The sequence below is a fragment of the Oncorhynchus masou genome, chromosome 29 (assembly GCF_036934945.1).
Source record: "Oncorhynchus masou masou isolate Uvic2021 chromosome 29, UVic_Omas_1.1, whole genome shotgun sequence".
NCBI classification, from domain to species: Eukaryota; Metazoa; Chordata; class Actinopteri; order Salmoniformes; family Salmonidae; genus Oncorhynchus; species Oncorhynchus masou.
Window position 1 is genome coordinate 42,974,228 of NC_088240.1, and position 27,052 is coordinate 43,001,279.

General features: G+C 44.3%; 1 protein-coding gene across 3 annotated transcripts in view; it reads right to left on the reverse strand.

The window, feature by feature from the left end:
- The window catches only part of LOC135519847 (histone deacetylase 4-like), a 126,213-nt gene that overhangs the window by 40,584 nt on the left and 58,577 nt on the right, over window positions 1-27,052 (reverse strand). For 2 of the 3 annotated variants that reach the window (XM_064945053.1, XM_064945052.1), the window contains exons 6-15: window positions 23,795-23,923; window positions 23,511-23,623; window positions 22,878-22,994; window positions 21,994-22,171; window positions 21,555-21,751; window positions 9,461-9,679; window positions 7,957-8,149; window positions 6,972-7,105; window positions 2,575-2,677; window positions 235-281 (exon numbers count right to left, since the gene is read on the reverse strand). In XM_064945053.1, coding sequence (XP_064801125.1) covers window positions 235-281; window positions 2,575-2,677; window positions 6,972-7,105; window positions 7,957-8,149; window positions 9,461-9,679; window positions 21,555-21,751; window positions 21,994-22,171; window positions 22,878-22,994; window positions 23,511-23,623; window positions 23,795-23,923 — 1,430 coding nt within the window. The remainder of the gene's footprint in view (window positions 1-234; window positions 282-2,574; window positions 2,678-6,971; window positions 7,106-7,956; window positions 8,150-9,460; window positions 9,680-21,554; window positions 21,752-21,993; window positions 22,172-22,877; window positions 22,995-23,510; window positions 23,624-23,794; window positions 23,924-27,052) is intronic. The other variant, XM_064945054.1, reaches the window with a different exon arrangement.

Sequence of the window (27,052 nt, forward strand, 5' to 3'; positions counted from 1 at the left end):
CACACAATACACAGGCAGTGCACTCCCCACCCACACACGCTCTACAGCACACAGCATCATGTTCATAGAAAACATCTGGTCACAATTACCCACTCGACAGAAAGCAGAGCAACAGTTTTGGTTGCCTCTGGTGCTCCAGGGTGGTGTGCGTGTGTGTGTGTGTGGTGGGAGAACAAACAGCAACATTATTTCTACAGGGGAGTAGAAGAGAAGAAGTAGAAGAGAGTGACTTACCCCCACCCCTCCACAAGGCAGCCTCACAAACATGGGAGTAACTGAACCTGAGAAAGAGAGAGAAAAAGAGGGAAAGAGAGAGCGAGAGAGGGAGAGAGAAAGAGAGAGAGAGAGAGAGGGGTTAGAGGGGACCGTCAGAATACTCATGGACACCCAGGACTTTCAGCAGGTGCCTTGACCTCTGAACTCCAGACTCTGACCATGTGAACTTCCACAGAGGAGAGAATACACAGATGCCATTTTAAATGTGGTGGGGGAAAAAAAATGACGAACCTCTCTCTCTCTCTCTTAGTGTAAACAACTTGATTTTGTCAAACCTTTCTTCCCTCCTCTCCCCTCTTGTTGTGACAACAAATTAGTAACACACTTTCACTTTCTTCTTCATTCAGTAACCCTCTTTTCCACCCCTCCCTCGCTCACCCCTTCATCCCACTTATCCAATGTTCCTGTGACAGTACTGTATACCATAGTTGTGAATATGAAGTAACGGTATGTTACGGTATGTAAAATAACCTAAGAGTTGTCCAACCCCCTTGTCATGCAGTATGCATAGTAGAAAGTATTCTAGTCCTTCCAGACAAGAAGCGCCTGCAAGATGACTAGGTTAGACATTATATCCCCCATTGAGATACAAATCTATCTTGACCGGTACAAATTCTAGCAAAACATCGTCAAGTGGAAACCCCAAACCCTTAATACAACACCCTGCATGATTTGAGAATATACGCTAGCAACATTTCACCTTTTGGCCTGAACATTTAAAATGTGTCTAGGTTAACGTTCACTCTTCTTAGTGGGCCCTGAGTTGATCGTAACACTGCATTCATATGAATTCATATAGCAGACGCTCCGGGATTGACTCATCACACACACGCGCACACGCACACACACACAAACCCACGAACACATACACGCACACACACGAACCCCCCCCCCCCCCCACACACACACACACACACACGAACCCACGAACACATACACGCACACACACGAACCCACACACACACACACACACGCGCGTGCACACGCACACACACGAACCCACGAACACATACACACACACACACACACACACACACACACACACACACACACACACACACACACACACACACACACACACACACACACACACACACACACACACACACACACACACACACACACACACACACACACACACACACACACACACACACACACACACACACACACACACACACACACACACCCCATTGATGCAAGACTGCATATACATAATCACACACAGTTGAACACAGTCCAAAACAGTGGTTCCCCTGGGGGTACTTGGCCTATCCACAGGGGGGTACTGTTTTCATGAGTCTTACTGGTAAAATGCACATGAGGTTGTCCTTCAGGGGTACTCCGGGCAGAGCAAAATGTACTGTGGTACAGTAACCAAAAAAGGTTGAGAGCCTCTGGTCCAAAAAAGTACCAAAAATGTAATGACTACCTTACTCCACAGACACTGCTGGCTAAGAGGCTAACTCAGCTATGAAAGCCAGAGTGGTCATAGTGAGATGTTTGAGCCAAAAAGTCTGTCTCTCTCACTCTCCCAACCCGAGAGGAAATCTTTAGGTGATGGATCAGTAAACCTTGGGAGGGAGTAAACAAGGAGGGGTGATGTCATGGAAAATGGTGTGTGTGTGTGTGTGTGCGTGCGTGCATGTGTGCATGCGTGTTCATTATTGGCAGAGAGGTGGCGAACAGCTGGGCCAACAGCTTAGAGGTAGATTTGAGCAAGTTCCACAAGTTTCAAATCGGAACAAGAAAAAAAAAAAAAAGAATAGAACCAAAACAAATTTTTAAAAGGCTGTTGTTTAGGTAAACAGAACAATCTCTTTGGAGATGTACTGAGTGTCCCTGCTTTGGTCTACACAGAAAGCAATCATGTAGATAATAAGGTTGATAATGGTCCTGTAGAGGAACACAATCCTTAGACCAGGCCTTGCCCTGTAATAATAGACAGCCGAGGTGTAAGAGGTGGGAGAGAGCTGTTATTGTATTATTGTCGTAACACTGTCATAATTTAGGGAATCTTGATCATTTACTTTGTAGATAATATGGGTCAACCTTAACTGCCTGACATGATGTCTGTGGAAGACGAGGTGACAATTTGACTTTGGTGGAAGTTGGGATTCGCCCTGCACAATATACCATGAGCATCTACACAACGGATCGTGTTAAGTGTGCAAAGCAACAACCAGTTGGGTCTGGGCCTCAGGAATACTGATCTAGCACCAGTTTTTTCCTTTTAGATCACAATGAATAGGATTATATGGACAGATCCTAGAGTAGCACTCCAGGTGTAGGACATACTGTCGAGTTTCTGTCGAAGTGGGTTGGTTCCATACAGAAGGACGTGGGCCTCAGAGTGAACCGTCTGCAGTTCTTCCAGTGAGGCTTTCCGCCCCCGTATACACTGCAGAGAAGGAGGGGGGGGGGAAGAAAGAAAGAAAGAGAGTTGGTCAATTTTATTTGTATTTTATTTATATTTCTTTCACCTTTACTTAACCAGGTAGGCCTGTTGAGAACAAGTTCTCATTTACAACTGCGACCTGGCCAAGATAAAGCAAAGCAGTGCGACAACAAACAACACATGGGATAAACAAATGTACAGTCCATATCACGATAGAAAAATCTATATACAGTGTGTGCAAATGTAGTACGATTAGGGAGGTAAGGCAATAGATAGGCCATAGTGGCGAAATAATTACAATTTAGCAATTAAACACTGGAGTGTGAGGGAGATATAAGACTCCAGCTTCAGTGATTTTTGCAATTCGTTCCAGTCATTGGCAGCAGCAAACTGGAAGGAAAGGCAGCCAAAAGAGGAGTTGGCTTTGGGGATGACCAGTGAAATATACCTGCTGGAGCACGTGCTATGGGTGGGTGCTGCTATGGTGACCAGTGAGCTGAGATAAGGCTGGGCTTTACCTAGCAAAGACTTATAGATGACCTGGAGCCAGTGGGTTTGGTGACAAATATGAAGAGAGGGCCAGCCAACAAGAGCATACAGGTCACAGTGGTGGGTAGTATATGGGGCTTTGGTGACAAAACAGATGGCACTGTGATAGACTACATCCAGTTTGCTGAGTAGCGTTGGAGATTATTTTGTAAATTTCATGCTGCCAAACATTCCTTGTAAAACTGACTATCCTACCGATCCTTGACTTTGGCAGGATAGTCAGTTTTACGAGGGTATGTTTGGCAGCATGAGTGAAGGATGCTTTGTTGCGAAATAGGAAGCCGATTCCAGATTTAATTTTGGATTGGAGATGCTTGTGAGTCTGGAAGGAGAGTTTACAGTGTAACCAGACACCTAGGTAGTTGTCCACAAATTCTAAGCCAGAACTGCGCAGAGTAGTGATGCTGGGTGGGCAGGTGCGTGCAGCAATCGGTTGAAGAGCATGCATTTAGATTTACTTGCATTTAAGAGCAGTTGGAGTCCACGGAAGGAGTATTGTATGACATTGAAGCTCGTCTGGAGGTTTGTTAACACAGTGTCCAAAGAAGGGCCAGAAGTATACAGAATGGTGTCGTCTGCTTGGAGGTGGATCCGAGAATCACCAGCAGCAAGAGCGACATCATTGATGTATACAGAGAAAAAAGTCAGCCCGAGAATTGAACCCTGTGGTACCCCCATAGAGACTGCCAGAGGTCTGTATAACAGGCCCTCCGATTTGACACACTGAACTCTATCTGAGAAGTAGTTGGCGAACCGTGCAGTCATTTGAGAAACCAAGGCTGTTGAGTCTGCCGATAAGAATGCGGTGATTGACAGAGCCGAAATCCTTGGCCAGGTTGATGAAGACGGCTGCACAGTATTGTCTTTTATCGATGGTGGTTATGATGTTGTTTAGGACCTTGAGCGTGGCTGAGGTGCACTCATGACCAGCTCGGAAACCAGATTACACAGCGGAGAAGGTACGGTGGGATTCGAAATGGTCAGTGATTTGTTTGTTAACTTGGCTTTCGAAGACTTAGAAAGGCAGGGTAAGATAGATAAAGGTCTGTAACAGTTTGGGTCTAGAGTGTGATTTCCAATCTTTAGGGATCTCAGATAATACAAAAGAGAGGTTGAACAGGCTAATAATAGGGGTTTCAACAATAGCGGCGGATAATTTTAGAAAGAAAGGGTCCAGATTGATTTGTAGAGGTCCAGATTTTGCAGCTCTTTCAGAACATAAGCTGTCTGGATTTGTGTGAAGGAGAAATGGGAAGGCTTGGGCAAGTTGCTGTGGGGTTGCAGAGCTGTTGACCGGGGTAGGGGTAGCCTGGTGGAAAGCATGGCCAGCCACAGAAAAATTATTATTGAAATTCTCGATTGTCATGGATTTATCGGTGGTGACAGTGTTTCCAAGCCTCAGTGCAGTGGGCAGCTGGGAGGAGGTGCTCTTATTCTCCATGGACTTTACAGTGTCCCAGAACTTTTTGGAGTTTGTGCTACAGGATGCAAATTTCTGTTTGAAAAAGCTTGCCTTTTCTTTTTTAACTGCCTGTGTATATTTGTTCCTAACTTCCCTGAAAAGTTACATATCGCGGGGGCTATTCGATGCTAATGCAGTACGGCACAGGATGTTTTTGTGCTGGTCAAGTGCAGTCAAGTCTGGAGTGAACCAAAGGCTATATCTGTTCTTAGTTCTACATTTTTTGAATGGGGCATGTTATTTAAGATGGTGAGGAAAGAACTTTTAAAAGAATAACCAGGCATCCTCTACTGACGGAACAAGGTCAATATCCTTCCAGGATACCCAGGCCAGGTGGATTTTTAAAAGTAGAAGCTCGAACTGTTTGGGCACAGACCTGGATAGCATGACAGAACTCTGCAGGCCATCTCTGCAGTAGATTGCAACTCCACCCCCTTTGGCAGTTCTATCTTGGCGGAAAATGTTGTAGTTGGGGACGGAAATTTCAGAATTTTTGGTGGCCTAAGCCAGGATTCAGACACGCCTAGAACATCAGGGTTGGCGGAGTGTGCAAAAGCAGTGAAAAAAAACAAACTTAGGGAGGAGGCTTCTGATATTAACATGCATGAAACCAAGGCTTTTACGGTTACAGAAGTCAAATGATAGCGCCTGGGGAACAGGAGTGGAACTGGGGGCTACAGGGCCTGGTAACACTTACTATGACACCAGAATCTGTAATTGTGTACCCATTTGTTATAATGTACTGCTATTTTACTAATCCCCAAGGGCCACCTGAGCTTTTGATGGACAAGAGGGATGGAAAGGATGAAGGGATGGAAGGATGAAAAGGAGAGAGTGAAGGAGGGACGGGGGAAGATGGGGAGGGGGGCAGCAGGGTAACACCTGCAGCCAGGAATCTCCAATTAGTAACAGTGGTGGTCGAAAATGAGGTCTGAAAGGGGTGAGTGAGAGAGAGAGAGAGAGAGAGGAGAGGAAGTCTGGGGATGGAATTTGTTTGCTTGTTTATTTTTTGATGTTATTTGTGTTTGTGCCATTTGGGAAAGACAGACAGGCAGCTGTGCAACCAAGCGTAGCGATGGCGCAATGAACGAGCGAGACGCGGGAGAGATCAGACACAGGAGACCCGCACACTCTAGGAGCTCAGATGCAATAACTGAATAGCCTCACAACCGGTGTTTCGACAGACACGCTGTCTTCATCAGGGTATAATGACAAACACTGCGGGTCACCAGTTTATATCGTGTCAAAGGACACGCGCAGGTGTCTGTAATCATGGCCGGGTTTGGGTTGAAATCACTGGTTCATTTACAGATATAAATAGAATGTATGAAAAAACATGAATGGATAGTATTACGGTCATAGATACAATTTGGCTTCCATAGGCCTACAAACACTTTCAATGAATAGCAAAATCACAAGAATGGCTTCAGATCATAGTCCACATAGAGACCGAAGGGGAGCAAGGGTCTTTAAATTAAAGATAAAGACACACACACACACAAACGCCACGCACACGCCACGCCCACAGCGATGTAGGAAAGATTATCCCCATTTAGGAACCATTAGGATGTTTTTAGACCTCTCGGATGAAGAGAAAATAATGTCTATTGCTGAGAAATGGTGTGTGTGTGTGTGTGTGTGTGCGTCTGTGTGTGGTAATTGTGTGTGTGAATGCATGAGTGCGTGTATGTGGATTGTCACAGAACAGGTGCAGGGCATGATAAGACCCACTATAAGCTTTTTATCTCTGCCAGCGCTTCAAAACAACCTAATACTTCAAAACAAGGCCCTAAGCTAAACAATGATCTAAGGTCAGTTTAGATTTTTCTTCTGCCACATGGTTAAGGTTTGGCAAGGGTTAGCTGATCCTAGATCTGTGCTTATGGGCAACTTGCTGTGGGGTGTTTTGTCAATGGGGAGGTCGTGCAGCATGGTTTAACACTGCCCCCTCCTGGTCAGAAATGGGGCCTTAGAACGCTCTGAAAGTGGAATAATGGGTCCATCGCAGTAGTCTAGGTTAGATAGGAAAAGGAAGCCACGTTCGACTATTGATATAGGACGGTTGAACAAGCTTCCTCAGTTACTCTGACAGAATTTATACTCTAAAATGGATTTCTCCCCTTAAGTCTCTGCACTAATCTGAAAAGACTGTATGGGTGAAAACACAGAGCAGGCCTCAATATAACCTCTGCTTGTAGGTCAGTGCTTAAAAATGATTGAAACAATGTGTCAGTATAAATGATTGATACACATCCAAGAGATGAGCTTTGGTGATGGTCTCCGTACCTCACACTGGCCCCTCAGTCCTGTCTCTTGGAGTCGAGACCAGATGCTCTGGATACGTCCGGCGTGCTCTGGGTGTGTGTTGGTGTTGCCACACATACACTGGTGCTTCTGCATCAACGTGTCATACACCAGTCCTGGAGGGTGATGGGAACACACACAGAGTGAGGAAGAACTAGGGAGACAATAACCGTGTCCGAATACCCATTTTGGGTATGTGAAAAATCTAACGTTTTATAATATGTGACAATTTTGGAAATGTGGTATGCTTTAAATGCCAGGATGTCGTACTAATTTTGGCATTTGATTTTAGTAGACTCTCGTGTGCTTGACAACGGCTGATTAATCAGATAAATTGACGTGCTGTGCCAAAATGAACGAACGGCGGCAGTCAACGCAATCGCGCATTAGATGACACACTCTCAGTATGGATGAGCCTAGTGTGTTGACATTTGATGCTTACTGTGTTCATTTGTACCGAACAATATGTTCTAAATAGTATGTAGTACGATTAGTATTTAGTACACAGTATGTCGTTTTGGTAAGTAGTAGGCAAGCCAGATTTTGCACACGGCCATAGATTCTCAGTGCACTCCCCTCCCTTTCTCTTTCTCTCTCTCAAACACATGCACGCACGCACACACACACACACACACACACACACACACACACACACACACACACACACACACACACACACACACACACACAGACACACACAGACAGACAGATACAGACACCCACACCCTGCACTGCATGGCTGATCAGTATGCTGGACTCTGGGGCTCTCAGAGTGGTTTAGAGGGGAACGAGTCAAGGACTTGATTCTTTTTCAGGGAGAGAGGACACATTAATCTAAGAGAACAGACAGCTAAGCCCTTGCAGACTGAAGGTTAGAGAGAGAGAGCGATAGAGTGATTTGAGCGTGTGTGTGATTGTGTGCGTGAGTGCGCACGTGTGTTAGTGTGTGTGGGTCAAGGGTGCTTGCCGGTGGTGAAGCGAGGCTTGGTGGGTGGTTCCTGCTGCACCACGATGGGGGGGAAGCAAGCCGAGGCAGGAGATGATTGGGCCCTGGAGAGGGGGCGGTGTGCTGGGAAGGTGATTGACAGGCCGGCTGCCTCCATCGAAGCCTGGTAGTTCCTCAACTGGTGGATTCTCTGCTGCTCCAACAACACATCCTGCTGCTCACAGAGAGAGAGACAGAGAGAAACAAAAAGAGAGCGAGACAGAGAGAAACAGAAAGAGAGAGACCAAGAGAGACAGAAAGAGAGAGAGAAAGAGAGACAGACAGAGAGGCAGAGAGAGAGAGAAAGAGAGATATTACACACACGTAAGTGCTCTCTCTCACACACACACACACACACACACACACACACACACTCCAAATGCAGCTATCGTGTGCATCTGTTGAACTGCTGCAAGATATCTTAGTAGCCAGAAGATGGCGCTTGATGCGTCTCCATTATCACAGCCAGACAGACGTGAATCAGACGTGTGAGCTGATTCAGGAGCATAAAGATACAGAGACAAATGCTTTGTAAGTGTGCAGGTATTCAAATGATCTCATTGATAGTCACCCCAATTCTTATTAAAGACTACTGGTGGGGCTGGCTATAGGTGATTGTCGTTAAGGAGCTATTGGGATTCAGATTCGCAAACTGTACTGCCACTAAGTGAATTGCCACTACTGTAACTAACAGACCAGGATTCGATTGGGCATCGCTCCTGTTCTAACACTGCATTTCCCAGGGGCCCCCAGTGCTCTACTTCCTGCCGGGGGATGTAGGGTTTGTGGGCGTCATGGCAACAGGGAGGACAGTTGATTGGATTTGGACTGACTGCATGGGCTGTATGTTAGACAGGGCGGACATGGTCTTGTGTGTGTGTGTGTGCGTGTGTGTGTGTGTGTGTGTGTGTCGGTGACAATGTGTGTGTCGATGTGTGTGTGTGTGATCCTAGGGAAACTCAGATTCAGCTGTAGAGAGGAGGCGTGAGGCTGCCCTCAGCCATTCAGACAAAAACCTGCACGCTATTTCACTTTGAGAGTAGGAGTATGGTGTGTGTGTGTGTCCATACAGCCAGAGTAAGCCATGTGTGGGTGTCTGTTTTTCGTGAACTGACTAAAAACCCAAATAGCCTACATTCTGTTCATTATCACCAAAGCATGACAAGTGTGTAGTCTTCCTCGGTCTGTCTGTCTGTCTGTCTGTCTGTCTGTCTGTCTGTCTGTCTGTCTGTCTGTCTGTCTGTCTGTCTGTTTGTCGTCCGTCCGTCCGTCTGTCCGTCCGGAAACTCCAGCTCTTGTCCACTGGTGATGTTAACCACAAGCTGTGACAGCAACAATTAGGCTGCGAGTTAGTGTGTTTGTGTGTCTGAATTTATGCGTGCATGCCTGAATATGCGTATGTGCATGTGCACGCATGAATATGTCTATGTTTGATTGTGTGTGTGCGTTTCTGTGTCCCCTCCTCTTCCTGCTCTCTGTCCCGTACCTGTCGGAAGAGCAGCTCCTGGTCAACTATCCTGTCTCTGTGGTCCCTCTCCTCTTCCTGGGGGTCCGGGGGCTCCTGCTTGACTGTCACTCCACACATGAGGCCTCCGTCCTGGGGACATAGGGCTTGGTGCTCTCTTAGCTCCTCTTCTGTCTCCTCCGGGTGACTCTCGTGCTGCCGCCCCGGCCCCGGCCCCGGCTCGATGGGCTTGGCCATCATCTGAATGGGGGGGGGATAAATGTTAGAAGACACAGCACTGCGTTTGAATAAGTTACACATACCTGTTCATAATAATAGTAATAATATATATATTTTTTTACCCAGAGTGATAGTCACGCGTGCATACATTTGTTGTATGGCTGGGCAAAGCGACCCTTGGCATTGCAATCGCCATGCTCCACTAACTGACCCACACAGGACAGCAAAACGATAAGTACTGATAACCGTTGCAATACATATGTTGGGAAACCTCTTATCGCCTCTTATCCTTGCTGAATATGGCTTAGAGGCAGTATACCATTTTTTTAAGGCTGATTGAGCTGCAGCCAGCTTCTTCATGGTCGTGTCGCCGGCGGTAGCTAACGCGGCAATTTCTTTCCCTCCCATGATTTTATTTAAATTAGGATAGCAGCCTACACAATAAATACAATATTGATAACCATCTAGATGTCACCTTGATACATACATACAGTCCATTACTGGGAAGGGGATGAATAGCAACACTAGGACACAACGCCCTTCGCTCCCGCTTGCCAAGCACTATAAGGGTGGCAGGTAGCCTAGCAGGTACAGCGTTGGGCCAGTAACCGAAAGGTCGCTAGATTCAAATACCCAAGCTGGCAAGGTGAAAAATCTGTCGATGTGCCCTTGAGCGAAGCACTTAACCCTAACAAAAAAACACCTTTCACTGCACCTATCCGGCCTCTTAATTCTTTATAAATTTGCAAACATTTCTATAAAACTGTTTTTGCTTTGTGATCAAAATCAAATCAAATGTTATTTGTCACATGTCACATAGAATAAGGCCGTAACGTAACAAAATGTTGAAAAAGTCAAGTGGTCCGACAACTTCCCGAAGGCACTGTATATTTGTTTTCCTCAATACCCCATAATGACAAAGCAAAAACAGGTTTTAGAAATGTTTGCAAAAAAAAATAAAAATTCAAACATGAAATATACATTTACATAAGTATTCAGACCCTTTACTCAGTACTTTGTGGAAGCACCTTTGGCAGTGATTACAGCCTTGAGTCTTCTAGGGTATGACACTACAAGCTTGGCACACCTGTATTTGGGGAGTTTCTCCCAATCTTCTTTGAAGATCCTCTCAAGCTCTGTCAGGTTGGATGGGGAGCATCGCTGCACAGCTATTTTCAGTTCTCTCCAGAGATGTTGGATCGGGTTCAAGTCCAGGCTCTGGCTGGGTCACTCAAGGACATACAGAGACTTGTCCCAAAGCCACTCCTGCGTTGTCTTGGCTGTGTGCTTAGGGTCGTTGTCCTATTGGAAGGTGAACCTTCGGCCCAATCTGAGGTCCTGAGTGCCCTGGAGAAGGTTTTCAACAAGGATCTCTCTGTACTTTGCTCCATTCATCTTTGCCTCAATCCTGACTCCCAGTCCCTGCCGCTGAAAAACATCCCCACAGCATGATGCTGCCACCACCATGCTTCACCGTAGGGATGGTGCCAGGTTTCCTCCAGACGTGACTCTTGGCATTCAGGCCAAAGAGTTCAATTTTGGTTTCATCAGACCAGAGAATCTTGTTTCTCATGGTCTGAGAGTCTTTAGGTGCCTATTGGCAAACTCCAAGCGGGCTGTCATGTGCCTTTTATTGAGGAGTGGCCACTCTAACATAAAAGTTTGATTGGTGGAGTGCAGCGGAGATAGTTGTCCTTTTGGAAGGTTCTCCCATCTCCACAGAGTAACTCTAGAGCTCTGTCGGAGTGACCATCGCGTCTAGGAAGAGTCCCGGTGGTTTCAAACTTCTTCCATTTAAGAATGAAGGAGGCCACTGTGTTCTTGGGGACATTCAATGCTGCAGAAATGTTTTGGTACCCTTCACCAGATCTGTGCCTCGACACAATTCTGTCTCAGAGCTCTACCAACAATTCCTTCAACCTCATGGCCTGGTTTTTGCTCTGACATTCACTGTCAACTCTGGGACCTTATATAGACAGGTGTGTGCCTTCCAATTCATGTCCAATCAATTGAATTTATCACAGGTGGACTCTCAAGGATGATCAATGGAAACAGGATGTACCTGAGCTCAATTTCGAGTCTCATAGAAAAGGGTCTGAATACTTATGTAAATAAGGTACCTGTCATTTATTTTTATTTGCAAAAATGCTAAAAACCTGTTTTCACTTTGTCATTATGGGGTATTGTGTGTAGATTGCTGAGGATTTTTAAAAATGTAATCCATTGTAGAATAAGAGCATAATGTAACAAAATGTGGAAAAAAAATCAAGGGGTCTGAATACGTTCCGAAGGCACTAAATATATATATATATATATATACAGTGGGGCAAAAAAGTATTTAGTCAGCCACCAATTGTGCAAGTTCTCCCACTTAAAAAGATGAGAGAGGCCTGTAATTTTCATCATAGGTACACTTCAACTATGACAGACAAAATGAGAAAAAAAATCCAGAAAATAACATTGTAGGATTTTTTATGAATTTATTTGCAAATTATGGTGTAGAGTACATAGAGTAGAGTACATAGAGTTCTATGAGATCTTCAGTTTGTTGGCAATTTCTCACATGGAATTGCTTTCATTTCTCAGAACAAGAACAAGAATAGATTGACAAGTTTTAGAAGACAGTTCCTGTAATCGAACCCACAAATGCTGATGCTCCAGATACTCAGCTAGTCTAAAAAGGCCAGTTTTATTGCTTCTTTAATCAGGACAACAGTTTCCAGCTGTGATAACATAATTGCAAAAGGGTTTTCTAATGATTAACTAGCCTTTTTAAAATTATAAACTTGGATTAGCTAACACAATGTGCCATTGGAACACAGGAGTGATGGTTGCTGATAATGGGCCTCTGTTCGCCTACGTAGATATTCCCCCAACAATCAGCCGTTTCCAGCTACAATAGTAATTTCCAACATTAACAATGTCTACACTGTATTTCTGATCAATTTGATATTATTTTAATGGACAAAAAAATATCTTTTCTTTCAAAAACAAGGACATTTCTAAGTGACCCCAAACTTTTGAAAGGTAGTGTATATCCATAAAATCAAAAATGGACCTTCCTGCAACAGCATGGGAAGTAGCCATTAGCCAATATTAGGGGGACAGTAAGCTCCCTGTCACACCCTGACCATAGTTTGCCTTGTATGTTTATATGTTTTGTATGGTCAGGGTGCGATGCGCATTCTATGTTGTGTGTCTAGTTTGTCTGTTTCTGTGTTTGGCCTGATATGGTTCTCAATCAGAGGCAGGTGTTAGTCATTGCATTGTCTCTGATTGGGAACCATATTTAGGTAGCCTGTTTGGTGTTGGTTTTTGTGGGTAATTGTTCCTTTTCCTGTCCATTTGTCCTTATGTCTGTGGTGTATTAGTTTGCACCAGCATTAGGCTGTTTTGGTTTTCGTGTATTGTTTATTGTTTTTTCATATTGATTTGTGTTTACTTTTGTTTCATTAAACATGGATCGTAATAGCCACGCCGCATTTTGGTCTGACTCTCTTTCACCTATAGAAAGCCGTGACACTCCCATATGTGTTAGGTGAAATACCGCAGTTTGCTATCATTGCAGCAAAGTTTGGGACCTGTTGCGATTAGAAAAAAGCAACCAGCGGATTTTGGAGACTAGTGGAGCACAAACACCAAAGTAAATTAAATCTGCTAATTTGTGATTGTTTATTTCACTTGCTTTGACGATGTTAACACTGTTTCCATGCCAATAAAGCCCCATTGAGAGAGAGAGAGAGAGAGAGCGAGAGAGCGAGCGAGAGAGAAAGAGAGAGAGCGAGAGAAAAAAGAGAGAGCGAGAGAGGGAAAGGAAGAGAGAGAGAGAGAGGGAAAGAAAGAAAGAGAGAGCGAGAGAGTGAGTGAGAGAGAGTGAGAGAGAGAGAGAGCGAGAGAGAGAGAATAGTAGAATATCCTCCATAAACAGAAGGATAAAGAGGGTACTTCTGTTCAAAATCAAGTGAGGGAGAGGGGGACCAAGACAGAACTTCAAAGTGGAGAGTGAGCGAGAATGAAAGTGAGACGTTGGGTAAGGTAGACATTAGATAAATCAGATATAGAGAGAGAAAGAGTAGGCAGCCCAGAGAAAGTGAGAGAGATTGAAAAGAGAAGACAGAAGAAAATGAGACACAGAAATAGAGAGAGTGAGAGAGGGAGAATGAAATAGACAAACAGAAAGAGACAGATACACCTGTATGCAGAGAGAAAGAGAGATAGAGAAGGAAGTAGGCAGAGAGAGAGAGAGAGAGAGAGAGAGAGAAAGAAAGAAACAAAGAAGCAAAGAGAGAGAGAGAGAGAAACAAAGAAGCAGAGAGAGAGAGAGAGAGAGAGAGAGAAACACAAAGAAGCAAAGAGAGAGAGAGAGAGAGAGAGAGAGAGAGAGAGAGAGAGAGAGAGTGTGTAATCAAGACTGTGGCAGACGATGCTGTGCCAGGCCAGCTGGGTCCATCAGGCTCGGTCGCCACAGGGATGGCAGGGGAAATAACAACACCCCCCACCCACCTCCCGTTTCCAGTGTCCCTGGTCGTAGTCACCATGGCTGGCAGACGCACACACAGGGCCCTATTGGCACGACGCCAGGGGACCCGGTCCATTGACGTCAGAGCGCTGGTCTCTTGCCTCATCCCCGGTCCCTCTTCTCCAAACACAAGCCTCTCTTTTTACACTCAACCCTCCTCCCACCCCTTTCAATCTCCTTGACTCTCTCTCTCTCTTTCTGTAACTCTTTTAACACTAGAAGCGCTGAGGCTATCATTTTTTATTTAAAATTGAAATATCTCTGCCTTTTTTAAAGTCATGCCCCCCTCCATCCTTTACTTTTCCTAAATAACTATGTTTAACACACGTGTGTTGGTAGAATCTCATTATCACAAACAGAACGTGTCACAAGCGGTTTTAAGAGGACATGTCATTTTCAACCCCTGCCCCTCATTCACAGGCTGATGACTGGCCTTCGAAACTAAACTTAAATTATATTGAGACTAAATATAAAATGGAGTTATTATATATATATATTTGTATTTCTAATGTTACCCAAGAACATCATAATTAAAAACAAAGGATTTTTTTTTTCCAATAGCATATATGAAACTTATTTATTAGACTGCTCTCAGTGGGGTCCCTTAAGGCCCAGCTTTTCTAGTGTTAAAGCAGGAAACACACTTTGAGATTTGAGCCAGCCACATGAAGGATGAGATTGCTTTTAAGTTGAAGCCTACTGTAGTTCCTTTAATACTTAATAAACTGGTAGTTTAAAAAAACAACTCCTCAACACTGTTCATATCCAACCATACATGTTTCAAGCATTGCAGCTTTTTAGTACCTCTCATCCAAAACATGAAGCAAAAACCAAGGTTCCATCAAATACATCACTTTTTTTGACAGTAGATTACAATCTAACAGCAGCACGATGGAAGTATTGATGTCACGGAGACAGCTGATTCACTAGTAAAGTGACAAGTGACCACTTATGGATAACCAGCAAACAATCAATATATCCTCGAGAGTCAGCAACCCCAACATATGACTGGATTGATTTAGCCGCATCGTACTAACACAGATCCTGCCACCTCCCATTGCTTGTCAAACAACATATCTAATGCCAAACCATTGGGAAGTAAACTAAGCCATATTCTCCATATTCTTAATGGATGACCACCGAGAACTCAGAGGTACATTCTGAGGTTAAAAGTAGTGGAAAACAACAGATTCCCGTAGAGTGGTGGTTCCCAAAATGTGTATAGTCCCGTACCCCTTCGAACATTCAACCTCCAGCTTCACACTCACTCTAGCGCCAGGGTCAGCGCACTCTCAAATGTAGTTTTTTTTGCAATCATTGTAAGCCTGCCACACACACTATACGATACATTTATTAAACATAAGAATGAGTGTGAGTTTTTGTCACAGCACGGCTCGTGGGAAGTGACAAAGAGCTCATTTAGGACCAGGACACAAATAATAATATAATCATTTTGCACTTTATTTAGCCTTCTTACATATAAAACCTTATTTGTACATCAAATATTGTGAATAACTCACCACAGGTTAATGATAAGGGTGTGCTTGAAAGGATGCACATAACTCTGCAATGTTGGGTTGTACTGGAGCGAGACTCAGTCTTAAAGAATTTTCCACACACAATCTGTGCCTGCATTTAGTTTTCATGCTAGTTAGGGCCGAGAATCCACTCTCATGTAGATAACATGGTTGCAAAGGACATCAGTGTCTTAACAGCGCGATTTGCCAAGGCAAGAAACTCTGAGTGCAGCCCTAACCAGAAATTTGGCAGTGGCTTCTGATTAAATTCCATTTTCACAGAACCGTTACAATTTGGATGAGGCTCTCTTGTTCAGATATCGGTAAGTGGACTGGAGGCAGGGCATGAAAGGGGTAACGAATCCAGTTGTTTGTGTCGTCCATTTCGGGAAAGTACTCACTCAGGTGCTTTGCTATATCACATTTGACATTGTCCGTAAGCTTGAGTACATTGGCACAAAAAAAAAAACATACAATGACAGAAAGCCCTGTGCGTGGTCATTGTTTTATGTAGACAGAAAAGAGCTCCAACTTCTTAATTATAGCCTCAATTCTGTCCCGCACATTGACTATAGTTGCGGAGAGTCCCTGTAATCCTAGATTCAGGTCATTCAGACGGGGAAAAAACATCCCCCAGATAGGCCAGTCGTGTGAGAAACTCATCATCATGCAAGAAGACGGACAAGGGAAAATTATGGTCAGTGGAGAAAACTTTAAGCTCGTCTCTAAATTCAAAACAATGTGTCAATACTTTGTCCCTTGATAACCAGCACACTTCTGTATGTTGTAAAAGCGTTACATGGTTGCTTCCCATATCATTTCATAATGCAGAAAATACAGAACAGTTCAGGGGCGTTGCTTTAACAAAGTTAACCATTTTCACTGTAGTGTTCAAAATGTCTTTCAAGCTGTCAGGCATTCCCTTGGCAGCAAGAGCCTCGCGGTGGATGCTGCAGTGTACCCAAGTGGCGTCGGGAGCAACAGCTTGCACACGCATTACCACTCCAATATGTCTCCCTGTCATGGCTTTTGCGCAATCAGTGCAGATACCAACACATCTTGACCACCAAAGTCCATTTGATGTCACAAAGCTGTCCAGTACTTTAAAAAATATCCTATCTTGTTGTCCTGGTTTCCAGTGGTTTGTTTCCTTAATTGACCCCCCATAAACGTAACAGACATGTGCCAGGCCCGCCACGTCTGTTGACTCATCCAGCTGTAAAGCATATAATTCACTGGCTTGTATGCGAAGCAATAATTGTTTCTAAACATCTCCTGCCATATCACTGATGCGTCGTGAAAAAGTGTTGTTTGATGAAGTCATTGTCCGTATAGTTTTTTGGGGCCTTTTCCCCCAGCATTATCCCAGCAGGAAGAATGTCCTCCAAAATAATATGGAGCTTGCCTGTCCGAGCCACTCGGTAGCTCAACATATAAGAGACATTTAGCTCAGTCTTATTAATGGTATCTGTTGCTTTTATACGTCTTACTACTCCAAAGGCGTCTTTATTCCCGCTCAAAAAACTCCCTTGGCTTATTTTTCAAATTGTCATGTTTAGTTTTTAAATGTCTGCGCAAGAATGAAGGTTTCCCACGAGAGAGTAACGGTTAAGGTGATTGGATGTTAATTACTTGACGAGGCTACCTGTATTTGACGATGCGCTGTTATTTCGCTGAACACTGGAAGGTTCAATTTCGCAATTTTGGCAGTGAAACGAGGCTACTCAGGAAAGAAAAAAACATCCCCCAAATGTATAGACCCGTTGGAAAATATAAATGTACAGTTTGAGAATGTGAAGATTTGTATTTATTTTTATGTGTGAATCACACTTATATTTGGCGTACCCCTGACGGCATGGCATTGGGCGTACCCCAGTATGGGAGTACCTGTCGTAGAGGGTAATTATGTGATATTTCCCCCCGAAGCCGGTGTTTGGAGGATACAGTTGAAGTTGGAAGTTTACATACACCATAGGCAAATACATTTAAACTCAGTTTTTCACAATTCCTGACATGTAATCCGAGTAAACATTCCCTGTCTTAGTTCAGTTAGGATCACCACTTTATTTTAAGAATGTGAAATGTCAGAATAATAGTAGAGAGAATGAATTATTTCAGCTGTTATTTCTTTCAACACATTCCTAGGGGATCAGAAGTTTATATACACTCAATTAGTATTTGGAAACATTCCCTTTAAATTGTTTTAACATGGGTCAAACGTAGACTTCCACAAGCTTCTCACAATAAGTTGGGTGAATTTTGGCCCATTCCTCCTGACAGAGTCAGGCTGTTGGCCTCCTTGCTCGCACACGCTTTTTCAGTTCTGCCCACACATTTTCTATTAAGGATTAAGGTCAGGGCTTTGTGATGGCCACACTTATACCTTGGCTTTATTGTCCTTAAGCCATTTTGCCACAACGTTGGAAGTATGCTTGGGGTCATTGTCCATTTAGAAGACCTATTTGCGACCAAGCTTTAACTTCCTGACTGATGTCTTGAGATGTTGCTTCAATATATCCACATAATTTTCCTTCCTCATGATGCCATCTATTTTGTGAAGTACACTAGTCCCTCCTGGAGCAAATCACCCCCACAACATGATGCTGCCACCCCCGTGCTTCACGTTTGGGATGGTGTTCTTCGGCTTGCAAGCCTCCCCTTTTTCCTCAAAACATAATGATGGTCATTATGGCCAAACAGTTGTATTTTTGTTTCATCAGACCAGAGGCATTCCTCCATAAAAGTATGATCTTTGACCCCATGTGCAGTTGCAAACCGTAGTCTGGCTTTTTTATGGAGGTTTTGGAGCAGTGGCTTCTTCCTTGCTGAGCGGCCTTTCAGGTTATGTCGATATAGGACTCGTTTCACTGTGGATATAGATACTTTTGTACCTGTTTCCTCCAGCATCTTCACAAGGTCGTTCGCTGTTGTTCTGGGATTGATTTGCACTTTTCACACCAAAGTATGTTCATCTCTAGGAGACAGAACACGTCTCTTTCCTGAGCGGTATGATGGCTGCATGGTCCCATGTTTTGTTATACTTGCGTACTATTGTTTGTACAGATGAATGTGGTAGCTTCAGGCATTTGGAAATTGCTCCCAAGGATGAACCAGACTTGTGGAGGTCCACACATTTTTTCTTGGCTGATTTCTTTAGATTTTCCTATGATGTCAAGGTAAGAGGCATTGAGTTTGAAGGTAGGCCTTGAAATACATCCACAGGTACTCCTCCAATTGACTCAAATTATGCCAATTAGCCTATCAGAAGCTTCTAAAGTCATGGCATTATTTTCTGGAATTTTCCAAGCTGTTTAAAGGCACAGTCAACTCAGTGTATGTAATCTTCTGACCCGCTGGAATTGTGATACAGTGAAATAAAGTCAAATAATCTGTCTGTAAACAATTGTTGGAAAAATGACTTGTGTCATGCACAAAGCAGATGTCCTAACCGACTTGCCAAAAACTATAGTTTGTTAACAAGAAATGTGTGGAGTGGTTGAAAAACGAGCTTTAATGACTCCAACCTAAGTGTATGTAAACTTCCCGACTTCAACTGTGTACTGTCAAGAGAGCCAGCAAACCGTGCCAATATATCCTCCAAACACAGGATTCGAGGGCATTATCACTACGTCTAACACAGTCTGGAATTTTCTCCCTCGCCAGGACACTGTTCAGAGGAGCTACTAGCCAACTACACAGCTAACACTACCACTTCAAACGGAAGCTGGAAAGACAGCAAACTAGCTGCATTTCATTTCATTTCACCTCTTTTTCTATTGACATTTCTTTGTATACAGTGGGGCAAAAAAGTATTTAGTCAGCCACAAATTGTGCAAGTTCTCCCACTTAAAAAGATGAGAGAGGCCTGTAATTTTCATCATAGGTACACTTCAACTATGACAGACAAAATGAGATTAAAAAATCCAGAAAATCACATTGTAGGATTTTTAATGAATTTATTTGCAAATTATGGTGGAAAATAAGTATTTGGTCAATAACAAAAGTTTCTCAATACTTTGTTATATACCCTTTGTTGCCAATGAAAGAGGTCAAACGTTTTCTGTAAGTCTTCACAAGGTTTTCACACACAGTTGCTGGTATTTTGGCCCATCCCTCCATGCAGATCTCCTCTAGAGCAGTGATGTTTTGGGGCTGTGGTTGGGCAACACGGACTTTCAACTCCCTCCAAAGATGTTCTATGGGGTTGAGATCTGGCTAGGCCACTCCAGGACCTTGAAATGCTTCTTACGAAGCCACTCCTTCATTGCCCAGGCGGTGTGTTTGGGATCATTGTCATGCTGAAAGACCCAGCCACATTTCATCTTCAATGCCCTTGCTGATGGTAGGCTTTGTTACTTTGGTCCCAGCTCTCTGCAGGTCATTCACTAGGTCCCCCCGTGTGGTTCTGGGATTTTTGCTCACCGTTCTTGTGATCATTTTGACCCCACGGGGTGAGATCTTGCGTGGAGCCCCAGATCGAGGGAGATTATCAGTGGTATTGTATGTCTTCCATTTCCTAATAATTGATTTCTTCATACCAAGCTGTTTACCTATTGCAGATTCAGTCTTCCCAGCCTGGTGCAGGTCTACCATTTTGTTTCTTGTGTCCTTTGACAGCTCTTTTGTCTTGGCCATAGTGGAGTTTGGAGCGTGACTGTTTGAGGTTGTGGACAGGTGCCTTTTATACTGATAACAAGTTCAAACAGGTGCCATTAATACAGGTAACGAGTGGAGGAGAGAGGAGCCTCTTAAAGAAGAAGTTACAGGTCTGTGAGAGTCAGAAATCTTGCTTGTTTGTAGGTGACCAAATACTTATTTTCCACCATAATTTGCAAATAAATTCATAAAAAAATCCTACAATGTGATTTTCTGGATTTTTTTTCTCATTTTGTCTGTCACAGTTGAAGTGTACCTATGATGAGAATTACAGGCCCCTCTCATCTTTTTAAGTGGGAGAACTTGCACAATTGGTGGCTGACTAAATACTTTTTTGCCCCACTGTATATATCCATATAAATTATGCTGACTCATGATTTCAACTGTTTGAGAAAAGCAGTCTCATCGTGACACGCTAATCCTCAATGGGACAGTGGAGATCGAATTTCAATATTGAAATGATGTTGCAAATGTCGGAGAGAGAGACAGCAAGGTTTATACAAATCTATGCTGTTGAAAACCAAGTGGTAGTCTAAAAGAAAGGGGAAATGTCTAGATGCTTTTCACAGTGGAGATAGAGTTTCTAAATTGCCTGGTTGGGCTGATGAGACAGTAGATTACGCAGTGGGATGGAACACTAAATAGGTATTACAATGTCATAGCCTTAGCAAGAGGTAACTTGTGGAATAGACACCGGCTGGAACGCAGTTTTAATCCATCAGCATCCAGGATTAGACCCACCATATAATCCTCAGGAATGTCACAATACAAGAGAAATTCAAGAGGGAGAAAAAATAGCAATAATTATCTCTACACCCCCACCCTGCTCCGACCTTGTGATTCTTATGATTCTCCATCTTCCCTAATCACCACACACACACACACACACACACTGAGCTCTTTCCTGTCGACCATAGAAGGACGCGGCTTCCTCCATAACATGCACACAGGACAGGCAATACTTTGCCGATGTACAGTTGTTGTGTTGCTGCTGGGCCTGTTGCTTGTGCTTCATAACGCAGCAGACACACACACACACACACACACACACACACACACACACACACACACACACACACACACACACACACACACACACACACACACACACACACACACACACACACACACACACACACACACACACACACACACACACACACACACACACACATAAAAGAACAAAGGATGCATGCACACACACCTTGTTGATGTGGAGTTGCTGCTGCTGGAACTGCTGCTTGTGTTTCTCCAGGAACTGCTGGTGCTGCTGCTGGACCACCAGCTGCTGCAGGGCCTGGGCGTTCTGGGGCAGAGGGGCCGACTGGGTCCTCCCCAGGGGGCGGTGCTGCCCACGCAGCTTGTGGATGGAGGACGATTGCAGGGGCATTCCGCCCAGGCCTGAAACACATGAAAACAAAGACACAACACGAATAGGATGATCCACAAGTAACATCGGATACTCAACCAGTGGAGGCTGCTGTCACTTTAAACCCGGGGGACAGGCTCATTGTACTGGCTGAAATGGAAATGTCAATCACATTCCTCCTTTCACCAGCCGCCACTGAAACCATCACGCAAGGTGGTCCTTTTAAAACCAGGTTTTGGAGATTATGTGCCTGAGACGGAGTGGATATGCTTACAGCAGGACAGACCTAGTGGGTTCTGGGACTGCTCCAGGAGGACCATGTGCTGGAGGAGGGGGTTGTGTGCCGAGCCCCCGTCGGTCAGGTAGGAGGGCAGGTGGGCCCCTGGGATGAAGGGAGTGGTTATGGGGAAGCCCTGCTGCAGTCTATTGTGCATTGAAAGCCTGTCACCTTCCTGCTGGCCCGACGTCATCCGAAGGGACAATTAGAGGGAGAGACAGAGACACACAGAGAGAGAAAGAGAGAGAGACACAGAGAGAGAGAGAGTGTGTGAGAGATAGGAGAAAAGTTTCCCCTAATGCAAACCAAGAAACATCTAACTGTAGTGTAATTTCCCTCTAAACCATTACAGAGCAAAATATATAAGTGAACTACAGTGAACTAATAACTTTCTGCCTGAACTGATTTTGGAAGAGTTGGAAACGGATATAGAGTCAGAGAGAGTGAGATGGGGGGTAGTACATGCGTCACTGACTGCTGGTCATTGTCTCTCGACGGGGCCTTTCTGAAATGGAGTGAGGCTGAAAAGCCACATATGACAGATGGACTAGGTCTAGACAGGGCCCCTCTCTACGTAGACTCTTCCACTCTGAAAGGGCCATGTGCGCAAGCAAGCCCTCAAAGTGACGGAGGAGAGGAGAAAGAAAGGAGAGAGAGCGAGAGAAGGAAAGAGAGAGCGAGTGAGAGAAAAGATGGGGAGAAATAGCAAGTTAGATGGAGAAAATAAGAAATTGGGGGAAGGCGGTGGAGAGAGTGTGGGGGGGTGGGCTAGAGAGAAAGGGAGAAAGTGAAATGTCAGGTTAGAAAGATACTAACGAACGGAAAGAAAGAACGAAAGTAAAAACTAAAAGAACGAGAGAAAAGTGGGTGTATGAACTAACGCTGGAAGGGCCGGTGGCTGGCAGGCCCAGGGTGATGTTAGGCAGCGAGGGCGATGTGTACAGAGACAGCTGGCTCAAGGGGCCCTCTCGGCCAGCCAGCCTGTGGGCCGGGGAAGCCTGCAAACAGAGGAGCACACAGTCAGAAAGAGACACTGAAACACAGACACAGGCCAGACAAATAGGCCCCTCTGCAAAAATAAACAGCCCTGTCTGGTCATTCCCCCGGACCCCTGTGGCCTCCTGTCTACACTGGCCATCTGGAGCACATGTTGCTTACAGACACATACGCTCAGAGCCTTAGATACTCACAAGGGTACAGAGATGCACATACCCTATGCACAGAGACACTTGCATTTACACACTCATGTGCACATACTTACACACACACAAACAGTCACACACGCACACGCCTGACAGTGTGAGCCAACAACTAACAGGTGGGACGTAAACATACTGTTTGGCTCGGGCCATATTAAGCAAACAGCCCTCAGCAATGTGACTGGGAACAGTCAACATCAGAGCAGATTGAAAAGAGAACAGTACAGTATATCAGAAGCTCCTGGTTTCTGCATGGTCACAGTAAGCTAACAGCCTAATGTGGGTTAAATGCTCGAGTGGCTGCTTAGTGCTTACCTCTACTGAACTACTGGACATGGAGCCAGCGATGCCATTCTCATTGGTGATGTTACTGGAGCTGTTGTTGGGCGAACTGGGGCCCGAGCCAGGAGCGCTGTTGCAGGCCGATTCTACAAAAAAATACATAAAACACAAGACATGAGGCTCCCACACAACATGCATACTGATCAATGTACCAGGTTGGAAACCTATTGATTTCAACCTACAGAAAAGTACTAAAGTCATAGATGCAAGGGCCGCGCAAGTTTGCACGTGTTCCACTTGGGCTGGCAGAAGCTTACCAGCCATGTCCAGAGAGCGCTTCTTGGCGGTGGTAATTGGACCGTCCTTCCTGCGTAGAAGTGGGCTACTTCTGCGCTCCGTTACCTTCTGTTTTAGCCTGGACCGGAGCTTCAAGTTGGGCTCAGAGGCTAGAGAGAGGAAGCGGGGGTCCATCAAAACACAACTATAGAGCAGAACGTACACAACACAAATGACAGAAATCGGAGGGAAGAATACACAGTTCTTAGGAAGGCTTTTTTGTTGGCGTTGCTATTGAGGGCATACTTGAGATGACAAGCAGGGCGCTGTAAAAATGGGATTCATTTGAATCAAATCAAATACTTCCGCAAACCATGAATGAATATAGTTATGGAGACAACACTGGCAAAGATGAGCGCTTTCGCTCTCTACTGCACATCATGTCTGTCACTCCGCTCTCACTCTTCTCTCCTGCCGTCTGAAACTGTCTGGAAACAAGAAAACAAAACTCCAGCAAACCGCCTCCCCCCGGCCCAACTTCAGCTGACCTGTGCTCAGTACAGATCTGAGGTGACATCACCTTACTCTGAAACTCTCAGAGAATAGCACTTTAATGGAGAGCGTTTTACAGTGTATGTAGTAGCCAACATTAGTACACAATCAATAGTCCCAAACAACACACTGTGCTGTGGAGCCTAGAATGAAACTAGCACCGGAAATGAAGCATTGTACATGGTACATCAGAAGGGTAAGCCGGTTCAGGGCAGTTAGTTTAGCTAACAAGCTACTCCACAAACAAGCTACTTCTGGAAAGACCGATGGAGCAGATGAGAAGAGACTTGATGAGATGAGCTCCAAACATGTGACAAGGACGAGCAGCAGTAGGGGTAACGAGTTTCCAGTCTTGGCAGCTGTCGCCGACCCCCAAGCTTCATCAAGCCCGTCTCAATGCCCAGCTAATGAATAGCTCTTGTTGTCAAATGCTCGCAATTAAACAAGTGTGTGTGTGTTTTTTTTGGTGGACTTCTCTGGGTTCGTTCTTGGTCATTTCTACTTTCTGTGTGTGGACAGACGGATAGGGGGATAGAGAACAATAGCGGGAGTGTCGAAGAGGCGACTGTAATTGCCGCATACACAATGATCAGGGGAGGGGAGCACGGCCCTTGTCAAGCGCCAATCTGGGAGATCCTATCATCTCTCTATCTTACAGTCGTGAAGAGGGCACGACAAAGCCTATTCCCCCTCATGGGCATGGGTCCTGAGAAGCTCTGATATTGCACAAATGTGGAATACAAGTAGTCAGTTATCTGCCCTACATACATACACAAACAAAAAACATTAGGATATCTTAATGCATCTTGGAAATATAGACCTGTAAACACAGAGATACAAAGGGTGGAATATCTCTACCACAAAATGTATGATGAAAATAAGCTTTATTTTTGACATACAAAGTAATCAGTCCCCTAAAACTGATTTAAATGCTTTTCCCCCCTTATCAATCTACACACAATACCCCACAATGACAAAGCATTGCAAATGAATAAAACATTTTAAACTGAAATATCACATTTAAATAAGTATTCAGACCCTTTACTCAGTACTTTGTTGAAGTACCTTTGACAGCGACTACAACCTCGATTAGCTTGGCACACCTGTATTTGGGGAGTTTTTCACCATTCTTCTTTGCAGATCCTCTTAAGCTCTGTCAGGTTGGATGGGGAGTGTCGCTGCACAGCTATTTTCAGGTTTCTCCAGAGATGTTTGATCGGGTTCAAGACCGAGCTCTGGATGGCCACCTCAAGGACATTCAGAGACTTTTCCCAAAGCCACACCTGCGTTGTCTTGGGTGTTGTTAGGATCGTTGTCCTGTTGGAAAGTGAACCTTTGCCCCAGTCTGAGGTCCTAAGCACTCTGGAGCAGGTTTTGATCAAGGATCTTTCTGTACTTTGCTCCGTTCATCTTTCCCTTGATCCTAACTAGTCTCCCAGTCCCTGCCGCTGAAAAACATCCCCCACAGCATGATGCTCCCATCACCATGCTTCACCATGGGGATGGTGCCAGGCTTCCTACACATGTAATGCTTGGCAATCATGCCAAAGAGTTCAATCTTGGTTTCATCAGACCAGAGCATCTTGTTTCTTATGATCTAAGAGTCTTTAGGTGCCTCTTTGGCAAACTCCAAGCGGGCTGTCAAGTGCCTTTTAATGAGGAGTGGCTTCCGTCTGACCACCATAAAGGCCAGATTGGTGGAGTGCTGCAGAGATGGTTGTCTTTCTGGAAGGTTCTCCCATCTCCACAGAGGAACTCTGGAGCTCTGTCAGAGTGATCATCGGGTTCTTGATCACCTCCCTGAAGAAGACCCTTCTTGGAGAATCTCTTTAATAGACAACTTTCCAAGTCAAATTTATACATGTCTTTATTATATTTTAGGTATTGTATTCTAATCAGCTTTTAGGAAAAGAAGTGGGCTGAGACAGTGAAAACTGAAATTTATTTACAGTTAAAGGTTCTTCTGTGGATGTTATAAGTTCAGCCTCTTGCAATTACATAAGGGGTCCCCTGTAGTCTTGACTTTAAAACCATTATGATGTCCAAAATCCAATATGGCTGCCACAACACCATTAAATGGTAGTTTAATTACCTGTATATACAGTACATGTTTTAATTGAGAGACATCTTTCAGATTTGTGTACTGTACTCAATACTATTTTAGTGTAATTCAACTATGTTAGGAATCCAATAAGCGTGCCATAATTACACTCACACAACATTGTCTGGATATAGAAAAGTAGTGCTGAGCGATTAACCGAAATGTGTTATTTTTGTTTTTTTAAACAACACATTGACTGACATCAGTTCAATTATTTGAATTCCATTTAGTTTTTTTTCTTCTTTTTTCTGTGAGTTCAATATGCACCTTGCACAGGTTCTATCGAGACACAGTACCAGTCAAAAGTTTTAGTTCAAGGGTTTTTCTTAATTTTTACTATTTTCTACATTGTAGAATAATAGTGAAGACATCAAAATGATGAAATAACACAAATTAAATCATGTAGTAATCAAAAAAGTGTTAAACAAATAAAAATATATTTTGAATGAGTAGTTGTTCTAAAAGTCTTGACCGGGCAGTGTAAATCAAATTCAGCCTGAACTGGGTGATGTAGTAGGGAGTTTATTTTCCAACAGGCCAATATTCAACATAGTTTAGCACATAATGACCATAATCTATTGCACATTTACTTGCAACTGGATCCTGGACTTCCTGACATGACGCCCCCATGTCCTGAGGGTAGGCA